The following is a 10,355-nucleotide window of genomic DNA, read 5'->3' as shown; positions in this document are numbered from 1 at the left end:
CAAAGGAGGCCTTGTGGTCGGAGGGGCCTCTGGAGCCCAGGCCAGGCGCTCCCTCCCTCTCCGGGCACACACACCTCCATTCAGTCCCAGCCCCGCCCTGGGCTGTCCCCACGTCAGTGGGGGGCCGCCTGGCCAGGGGGCTGGGCGGGCATTGGGGTTGATAAGACCTGGCCCCCCGGCCCCCACAACTGTGCCTGCTGCTGCCTGTGCTGCCAGAGCCATGAGGGTCCCCTCTGGCACCGGCCTCATGCTCAGCAGCCTACTGCTGCTGCTGCTGCTCCAGGCCCCTCGAAGTCTTGGCCTCACTCCGCAGTCCAGAGGTGAGGGGGCTGCGCGAGCTGGGGGACACTGGGCGGGTGGGTCCTGACCAGCAGCCTGGGGGCTGGGCACTGAGTTGGAGCTGGGGTGGGATCCAGGAAGGGGAGAGCGGCAGGGAGGCAGGCGTGGACAGTGGGGTACAGGAGCACACAGAGGTGGGGATGCTGACAGGGGTTGGGGCAGGGGTGCTCAGTCCTTGGGGACCACACATGCTGCAGGGACCATGGTCTTCCAGGTCTCTGGGGGGGGGGCAGAAGCCACTCATAGAGCCAGCTGACGTCTGGATCTGCTCCAGGCCCAGGGCTGAGCTCACGGCGCTTTGGTGAGAGCAGCTCTCGGGGGCCGAGAGCCCATCCCCCCTTGCCAGCCCTGCAGCATGGGGCCCCGAGGGGCAACGCCACCCCCAGGGTTTCAAGTTTGGGCACTGAGTCCTACAATGCCCACTCTTCCCATACAGACGGGGAAACTGAGGCCAGAGAGGGGAGGGTCTGTCTAAGATCACACCATGAGACAGCCCCTGAGCCTCCTGGCTCTTGATCTAACACTCCATGGGGTGGCCAATCCCTTCTCCCTCTCTGGACCTCAGTTTACCCATTTGTAGCCTTAGCTAGTAGGGACCAGGGAGCCAGCTGCAAGGTGGTTTCTAAGGTCTCTCGAGGAACTCTGATGCCCGGAGTCCCAGTCCAGGGCACAGTGAGGGGGGCTGGGACAGCCCTGCGCATCTTCCCTTTCCTGATTCTCCTGCATCGGCATTTGGGATCAGCTCTGCTTGGTGCAGACTCGCATGGGACGCGGAGGGAAGGGTCTTTGTATCGAGCCCTGCCTGGCTGCAGGTCCAGTGACGGTGTCATGCAGTGGCCTTGTCCTTCCCACTGAATAGATGAGAAAACTGAGGCTCTGAAAGGTGCAACGACCTGCCCAGAGCCACAGGATGGCTGATCCGGGATTTGTACCCAGCCTTGTGTCACTGCAACTCCCTGCACTTCCCAGCACATGGTGCTGCCTCTCTGGGTGTGTGCAGGGACACTGCTCCTTGGGGTGTGTCTTGGGGCCCACCTGGTCACGCTGCCAAGGTGGCCACCGGGAATTCCTGCTCCTTTTTCCCGTCCTCGGCAATTAGCCAGCAGGCTCCACCGGGCTGAGGGAAACTGCTTCCACTTTGGTGAGTTGCTCCTATGCTCAGACGCCAAGAGGCCATGTTGACGGGCCCTGCTGTGGCTTAAGACTGTGCCCGTGCCTGGGGGGCCACCCTCAGTGTGCTCCTGCCCAGCTAGGAGACATAGCTGCCCTTGTTTCTGGCAGCAAGTCTGGGCTGCAGCCTGAGAAGTGTGTTTGCAAGGGCATAGTGCCCTTTGCCGCCCCAAACCCCTTGCCTGTGTGCCCAGCCCTGTGTGGGCTGCCTTGCTCCTCTCTGAGGTATCCTGTAGGGAAGGATTGCCAGCTCATTGCATGTATGGGGAAACTGAGGCACACAGATGTGAATGTGGGTTGCCCAAGGCTGGGATTTGGCCCTCTGCCTTCCCCACGGGCTGCGCTGGGGGCCTTTGGCAAGGAGCTTGCTGAGTGTGTACACACTGGCAAAAAGGCCCGGCCAGCCCAGCCGAAGTCTGTGGTCTACTCTGCCTGCGGCCTCACGTGCAGATCTCAGTGGCCCTGATGCGCTGCTCATTTGCCTCCGAATGTGTCCAGGCCCTGACCTTGGCCCCTGCTGTCTGGCTTCTCCCCCCTGCCCCTCCCAGGGCACCTGTGCCGGACCCGGCCCACGGACCTGGTGTTTGTCGTGGACAGCTCCCGCAGCGTGCGGCCTGTAGAATTTGAGAAGGTGAAGGTGTTCCTGTCCCAGGTCATCGAGTCGCTGGATGTGGGGCCCAATGCCACCCGGGTGGGCGTGGTCAACTACGCCAGCGCCGTGAAGCAGGAGTTCCCCCTGCGGGCCTACGGCTCTAAGGCCGCGCTGCTGCAGGCCGTGCGCCGCATCCAGCCGCTGTCCACGGGCACCATGACTGGTCTGGCCATCCAGTTCGCCATCACCAAGGCCTTCAGCGATGCTGAGGGCGGTCGCGCCAGGTCCCCCCACATCAGCAAGGTATGTGCGCCGCGCCCCGCTAGGCTGCTGCTGTTGGAGGCGCCCATTCTGTGCGACGAGGTTTGCCCGTGTACGTTTCAATTCTCACGATACCCCTATAAGGTGGCCACTTTACAGCTGGGGAAACTGAGGGCCAGAGGGGGAGGTCACTGGACAGAGGTCACCAGCTGTAAGTGGCAGAGCTGGGACTTGAACTTGCTTTTGCTCAGCCTGACCCCGGGAGCTCACACTCCGGTGCGCACGGATCACTGCAGCTTAGTTGACCTCGGCTCGGTCAGGCTGAGCCCCGCGAAGGCAGCAGGAGACAGGCCAGACGCCCACGTGGTAGGTGAGCGTGCGGACGCTGCCACCAGCCTGTCTGTGTTCAAGGCCCGCTCCCCCGACTGGCTGTGCCACCTCCGTCATCTCCCCAGGCCTCAGTGTCCTCACCTATAAAATGGGACAATGGTAACACCTCAGAGTGCTGCTACGAGGCCTGAGTCACATGCATAAATGCTCAGGACGGGGCCCGGGACGGCATGAGCCACACGGTGGTGTTTGCTAAGTTTTTATTTAATAATCCTTTGAGGGCTCGGGCTCAGAGACGTGAAGCCACACACCTTAAGTCCCGCAGTCAGCGAGGGCTCCGGGCAGGGTGCTGATTGTGTCACAGCCTCGTCCCCACATTGTCATGTTTTCAGGTTCAGCACAGGGCCGGGGAGGCCGGGTCAGGTGTCCTCTCCCCTGTGGTCACCCACAGGCCCTAGCACTTCCCCACCACAGCCCTCGTCTGCCCGAGGAGTCACATGCACCTACCAGGACCCGGCCCAGGGGAGCCCTCTTTCCTATCCCCTTGTCACCCCCACTGTGTAGCACACAGCAGGTGAACCAGCAGGATCCTGCCTGGAGGTGGCAGCCCTGTTTTCCCAGCTAATAGGTGGAGAAAGTGTTCACGCAGACAACGGCATGTAATCCCAGCTGTCACCACCCCTCAAAGAAGTGTCCTATCAGCCAGCGTGTTGGTCTTATTTGGCGGGGCCACCTATAAGGTCCCACATGAAGTGCTGCAGATGAGGTTGATGGTCACACTGGTTGAGAGGATGGGGTGGCCCTGATGGAGAGAGGCGGTGAAGGTGACAGCGCTGACAGCAGTAGCTGGCCCATCTCGAGTTAACCCGTTCCCCCCAGCCCAGACCAGTGGCCTCAGGTGGGCAGGTGATGGGAGAGCCCCTCCAGCAGGTGACACAGCGGGGCTGCATGGGGTGCTGGCCACAGGCATCAGGCATTCAGCCTGGAATTCACCGGTGGGAAGTCTGGAAGCTGGGTTGCAGGGGAACAGCAGGGACTCCAGGGGACAGTGGGACCCAGGGAATGTGGCAGCATGTGGCAGTGAACAGTCATACTAGGTTTTCAGTGCCAGGCGCCCATGGCCCTGGGCGCGGGGAAGAGATTGCGCAAGATCACTCCCCAGGGAGTCCGGGGAAATGACGCTGAAAATATCGGTTGCCCCGTCCTGGCTTCTTACCGAGAGTCGTCTCCACGCTCGCTCCACCCCACCACAGCCCCCCCTTACAGACCAGGGCGCTGCGGCTCAGCAAGGTGAGCTGCAACTTGTGCAGCTCCACTTACAACCCAGGCCCGTCTTCACTGGGGCCACCAGGGCAGCGGGCCAGGCCCTGGGGCTAGGGACAAGGACCCAGGTCAGAAGCGGAGAAGCAGCACCGGGGCTGGGTGCCTAGCCCAGACTGGGCGGAGCCGGGAGGACCCTGACCCGGGCCTCAGGGCAGGTGCGGGCAGTGGGTGGTGAGGCGGCAGCCCAGCGCCAGGGTCCCCTCTCTGCCCCTTTCTGGGGTACAGACCAGAGGAGCCACGTGGGAGGAGAGCAGGCATGTTCTTTCCATCCCTGGCAGGGGCATGGATCATCCTGGAGAGTGGAGGAAGAGGAGGGCGGCTCTGCCTTGGCTGGTCCCTTGGGCCACGCGGGAGGGGCCTCTGTCCAGGGCGCGGAGGACGACGGACGCTGACGGGAGGCAGGGCCCGTTTGTGAGCCTCGGCCGCCCTCTGGTGGCGAAGGCGCGGCCCTGCAGGGCGCCGGGCCGGAGAGGGAGTGCGGGTGGGCGCGCAGCCCGCGCACCTGCCCAGGCCGAGGCCCAGCCTCACGGGCGCGGCTCCCACAGCCCGCAGCCTGGGGCGCGGCCCTGCCCCCGGCCACCGCAGGGCTGCCAGCCTGAGTGACTGGGATGGCAGCACCTCAGCCCCGTCTCTTTCTATCGGAGGAAACCTGTCCCCCGTGGCCGGCCAGGTCCTCCCGGGGCCCGGCCCTGGCGGGGGAGGGTCCGCCCGCACCCGGCCAGCTGCGGGCCCGGCCAGTTCCTCTGCCTCCCCGCGCCTCAGTCTCCGCTCCCGCCAGTCCCGCGGGGCTTCCCGGAGGGCGCAGACGGGTGGCCTCAAGCGTGCCCCGCGTGTCGCGTCGTGTCACAGGTGGTCATCGTGGTGACGGACGGGAGGCCCCAGGACAGCGTGCGGGACGTGTCTGCGCGGGCCCGTGACAGCGGCGTCGAGCTGTTCGCCATCGGCGTGGGCCGCGTGGACAAGGCCACCCTGCGGCAGATCGCCAGCGAGCCGCAGGAGGAGCACGTGGACTACGTGGAGAGCTACAGCGTCATCGAGAAGCTGTCCAGGAAGTTCCAGGAGGCGCTCTGCGGTGCGCGGCGGCGGGGCGGGGCCGGGCCCGAGTGGGCGGAAAGTCCGTCGGGGCGGGGCCACATCAGAAGGCGGGGCCTGGCCTAGGCGGGGCCTCTAAGGGGCGGGGCCCGATCGGGAGCCAACCTCAGGGGCGGGGCCCGCGCTGGGGCAGGGCCCACGTGGGTTGGGGTGGAACCTAGATCAGACTGAGGTGGGGCCAGCACCAGGGGCGGGGCCCGCGCTGGGGTGGAGCCTGGTTCGGAGGCGGGTCCCCAGCCCCGGTTTAAGGGATCTGGGAAGAGGTGATGCCCTTTTCTGTGGCAGAGTCCTAGCAGAGACCAAGGAAGGGCCAGAACCCAGTGAGGGGCGCGCCTACAAAACCTATACGTGTTTCTCTGTCGGGGGCTTTGGGTGCCAAAGTTTTCTGTGATGCAGGAGGGTCTGAGGGGTCTGGGCACTGCCAGGAGAGGGCCCATGTTCCAATGCAGAGGAGAGGTGGGCCTGTGAGGGGGGTCTTTGTCATGTGACCAGCTGAGAGTCTGGGGCCTGGACTGTACCTCGTTCCAGGCCTCAATTTCCCGAGTGTGCGAGGGGGCCTGGGCTCCATGGTTGGTGAGGACATCCTGGCTGAGATGTCCAAGGCCCTGTGACTGTGAGATCTGAGCCTTCCCTTGTCCCTGCAGTGGTGTCAGACCTGTGTGCCACAGGAGACCACGACTGTGAGCAGGTGTGCATCAGCTCCCCGGGTTCCTACGCCTGTGCCTGCCGCGAGGGCTTCACCCTCAACAGTGATGGCAAGACCTGCAATGGTCAGTGGGCTGGACATAGGCGAGCCCCTGGTGGGTGGGGGGAGGTGACGGGGCTTGGCTGTTCCCCGGGAAACCCACTGGATCCTTTCTGCACTTTGTCTCTGAGTCTTCAAAGTAGATAGTTGCCTTTTAGCGTTTGTGTCTGCAGAAAGTTCTCTCCTGACTTCTGTCTCTCTTTTTAATACAATGTGAGCTGCGTTTAGTGTGGTTTAGCCTCAGACTCAAATCCTGGTGCCACCCCTTCTGAGGTGTGTGATTTAACAGCTGTTGGAGCTTCGGTTTCCAATGCTGTAGACTGTGGCCAGGAACCTTGGCTTACAGAGGCAGTTCCAAGGGCAAAACGGAATGATCCCCAGCACAGAGCTTGGTGTGTGGTGGGTGCCCAGCCAGTGGTTGGGATGGATGACTATGTCCTTAAGCCTCAGCCCCTCGCCTTCCCGCCCTTCCCAGTCTGCAGTGGCGGTAGTGGTGGCTCAGCCACCGACCTGGTCTTCCTCATTGATGGATCCAAGAGTGTGCGGCCGGAGAACTTTGAGCTGGTGAAGAAGTTCATCAACCAGATTGTGGACACCCTGGACGTGTCAGACAAGCTGGCCCAGGTGGGGCTGGTGCAGTACTCGAGCTCCGTGCGCCAGGAGTTCCCGCTGGGCCGCTTCCACACCAAGAAGGACATCAAGGCGGCTGTGCGGAATATGTCCTACATGGAGAAGGGCACCATGACCGGGGCTGCCCTCAAGTACCTCATCGACAATTCCTTCACTGTGTCCAGCGGGGCCAGGCCCGGTGCCCAGAAGGTGGGCATCGTCTTCACTGATGGCCGGAGCCAGGACTACATTAATGATGCTGCCAAGAAGGCCAAGGACCTCGGTAGGTGCTGCTTGCCTGGACCCTGGGCACCACTGATGGCCAGGGGTACACACAGGCACAGCCCGACTGTAGTTTACCTTATGGCTGTAATTAGCACCCTAAACCCAGGTGCATTTGATTGAGGAGGATTGGTTAGTCCAACTGAGGCCCCAGAAAAGTAAGTGGCTTGTTTTTATGGTCCTTTTGTAGATGAGGCTGGGAACTTTTCCAGTTGAATGTTCCCAAGAACACACCAACTGTTGGAAAGCAAACCCCACTTTGGGACAATCCTGAGACTCAGTTTTGTCACTTATTAAAAAAGGAAAATAATAACCACCGGATGGATGATTATGAGGGTTCAATGAAGCTCTCAGAACGAAGATTCCAGTACAGGGAGTCGCTGCAGGGTCTGACACGTGGAACTTCAGTAAATTTCCACATTGTCATTGTTCCAGGCATTGTGCTTGCAATTCCATCAACTGCCACCAGGGGGGAGTCTGGTGTTGGCTGGGCGTTCCCCAGGAGGCCCGGCCACACGGCTGCCTGTCCCCACGGCCAGCCTTACTTGTCTTGCTCCTCCTGGCAGGCTTTAAGATGTTTGCTGTGGGCGTGGGCAACGCCGTGGAGGACGAGCTGAGGGAAATCGCCTCGGAGCCCGTGGCAGAGCACTACTTCTACACAGCTGACTTCAAGACCATCAACCAGATCGGCAAGAAGTTGCAGGAGAAGATCTGTGTGGGTGAGTGAGGCCAGGGCTGGCATCCTGGAAGGGGTGTGGGTGGGGAGAAGCAGTTGGCAGAACCGGGACGTGGGCTGGCCAGCTCAGCGCTTATTGCTGGCAAACATATATTGAATGCTCATTATGTGGATGACGCTGTTCTCAGTGCTCAAGCATGAAATCATTCAATCCCATTTGGTGGGAATGCCATTATCCCCATTTTACAGACAGGAAAGCCAAGGCCAGGAGGGTGGAACAACTGTTAATAACTGGAGGAGCCGGGGCTGGAATGCTGCTGCTTCCTCCAGTCCTCCCTGGTGGCCTCGCCAGCTGGTTCCTCATGGTAAAGACCGTGGGTGCCACAGCCAGACGTACCTGGCTTTGCCACTTTGCTCTGACACCGTGGCCATGGGCAAGTTGTTTCACTTCTTGGATTCTTCATTTGTAAAATGAGATTAATGACTTCAAACCCAAAGAGTTGGGGTGAGGAGTCACCAAGATGACAGAAAGACCCCAATGGTGTGCTGTACATGGTGGGTGCTCGGCACAGGGGTGCCATTATTGTAGTTCATTATCAGGGCTCTGAGAGACCAGGAAGACGTTCAGGAGTCTCCTCTCCATCACTCGTAGGGGCTCTGTCTCAGGGACTCTGTCTCTCTGCCTTCTCAGACCCGAAGCTCCCCCAACTCTCCCAGGTCTCCCCAGTCCTGGCCCTGGGCAGTGACCGTTCCCCTTCCCCCTGGGCAACCACTCAACAGCCCCTTCCTCCTCCCCGCCTTCTTGTCCACTGCAGAGGAAGACCCGTGTGCCTGCGAGTCCGTGGTGAAATTCCAGGCCGAAGTGGAGGGGCTGCTGCAGGCCCTGACCAGGAAACATATCCTTGCCCAGAGGCGGCTGCGGGCCGGGGAGGGCTGGCGGTGGGGGGAGGAGGGGGCCACGTGCAGGCAGGTTGGGCCGGGTCCTCCTGCCTGCCTCCTGCTGCGGGAGGGCTGCGTTTTGCCCAGATAGGCTGGTGCCAGCTTTGGTACAGACCCTGTCAAAGCAGAGGCTCCTAGAGGGTAAACAGGGAAACTGAGGCAGAAGCAAGGATCTGGGGACTGGACACGCACACAGTCTGGACATGCTCAGGAGAACATGGTGCCCTGTAGATTCCCCATTCCCCAGGCTCTCGGTGACATGGCTGACACAGCCCCCACTCAGAGGTGGGGCTGGGCCCCCGACAGCTCCCCTGGCTCGGTCAGGACGACGTGTGGGACCCAGCAGGGCGAGCAGGGCTGGGTGCGGGGGGCTCACAGTACCTGGCTGTGCTTTTTGGAAAGCACCGTCCTGAGGACAGTGGAGGGATGAGTTTTGGCAGAGGGGGAACACATGCTGTAGGGGGCGGGAGAAAGCCCTAGAGGAGGGGTCCTCTGGTGGCAACAGGAAGAGGGCTCCCAAAGCAGGGCCACACCTGTCACTGCTCTGATCTGGCCAGCCGGCACCCCTCCTTAACTCTGCGTCCACTGGAAGCTGTGAGTAAGCGGCTGGCCGTCCTGGAGAACAGGATCGTCTAAGGCCACCTGTCCCTCCTGCGGCCTCTCCATCTCCCGAGCCCAAGTGCAGAGTCCTGCGCGTGTCCCCAAGAGCCCCAGTTTAGTCTAGCTTTGCCATTGTAGCGAGGGAGGCCAGCCTGGGAGTGGGAGGGAGTGTGTTTGAGTGTGCCTGTTGGCAGTGTGTGGTGGCGTTTGGGAGCACACGTGTGTGCACGTGTGCGTGGAGTGTGTGCACGTGTGTATGTGTGTGCGCATGTGCGTGTGTGCGCACACACCTGAGGGCGGGCGTGAGCGCGGTAGGTGGGCCGCGGGTGCGAGAGTCAGAACGCAGGTGTGAGTGTGAGAGGGACTGCGTTTGCATGTTTTCCCATCAAAAGCTTAATATATTCCTATTTTTTTTTAGTTAACCCTTTCTTGACTCCAAGTGCTGTGAATCTCTTTTCTGATTTCTCTATTCCCTGATGAGAAACAATTAAATGTGATTAACTTAAGCACTGACTGGGGCTAGAGGCCGTGTGGTTATTTGGACAGCAGGAGAAAGGGTTGATAAGGGTGGCAGGTGGGGGTTGCCAGGATGGCAACCGTGGTGGTGACAGTGATGACAGTGACCACACCAGAACCAGCTCACCTTTGTCCTGCCTTTTCAGTTGCAAATCCATTCACATGACCTCATTTCATCCTCCCGGTAACCAAACCCAGAAAAGGCTTGAGCCAACCCCACTTTACGGAGGTGACAGCTGCGGTGAATGGTGAAATGACTGCTCGGCAGCGGGTCAGTGGGGGAGACAGGCCTGGGTCCGGGACTGCAGGACATTAAAGACAAAGTCCACTAGAGGCTGTGGGTAAGCGGCTGGCCATCCTGGAGAACAGGACCGACTAAGGCCACTGTCCATACTGTTGGTGAAAAGGGGCAATGGCACCAGATCAGACTCACTTGTTCATTCATTCATTCAGACATCAAATCCTTACAGAGTGTCCCTCAAGGTCAGGCAACGGGGAGATGGTGGCGTATGAGACAGAGGGATCCTGCCCTTAAGGGACTTACAGTTGAGCAGGTGGAAGGAAGAGAGTGGGTTTCTGTTGTACTAGGGGTCTGTGCCTCCTCTCCATGTCTGGAGCCCACGGGGGGAGTGTGTGTGCGTGTGCGTGTGAGAGCTGATAAGGAGGCTTCCAGCCTGAGCCTGGGCTGGCCCTTGGCACCTCTCCACGCCCCCCACCCTTGTCCTCTTTGTTGTCTCCTGTACATGGGTGACTTTATCCCCCACCTCCCACAACAGAGGCTGCACAGGGACAGATTCCTGATCCACATGTCCCCTTCACCCCACCCCCTCCTGAAGTCCGCCAGCCACACGCTGAGATCCCACCCACCTCTCCCAGACTCG

The 10,355-nt window shown here is 60.9% G+C and overlaps 1 protein-coding gene across 1 annotated transcript; it reads left to right on the top strand.

The window, feature by feature from the left end:
• Window positions 1-220: 220 nt before the first annotated feature.
• Window positions 221-8,994, top strand: MATN1 (matrilin 1). Its single transcript, XM_069477568.1, has 8 exons — window positions 221-320; window positions 2,058-2,404; window positions 4,865-5,087; window positions 5,752-5,877; window positions 6,328-6,744; window positions 7,310-7,462; window positions 8,235-8,315; window positions 8,945-8,994. Exons 1-8 carry the CDS (start codon window positions 221-223, stop codon window positions 8,992-8,994), a joined length of 1,497 nt encoding a protein of 498 aa, XP_069333669.1.
• The last annotated feature ends 1,361 nt before the right edge of the window (window positions 8,995-10,355 follow it).

This window comes from Eulemur rufifrons, chromosome 8 (assembly GCF_041146395.1).
Source record: "Eulemur rufifrons isolate Redbay chromosome 8, OSU_ERuf_1, whole genome shotgun sequence".
NCBI lineage: Eukaryota > Metazoa > Chordata > Mammalia > Primates > Lemuridae > Eulemur > Eulemur rufifrons.
Note: the sequence above shows the minus strand (reverse complement) of the source record. Positions and strands in the feature narration are given on the sequence as shown.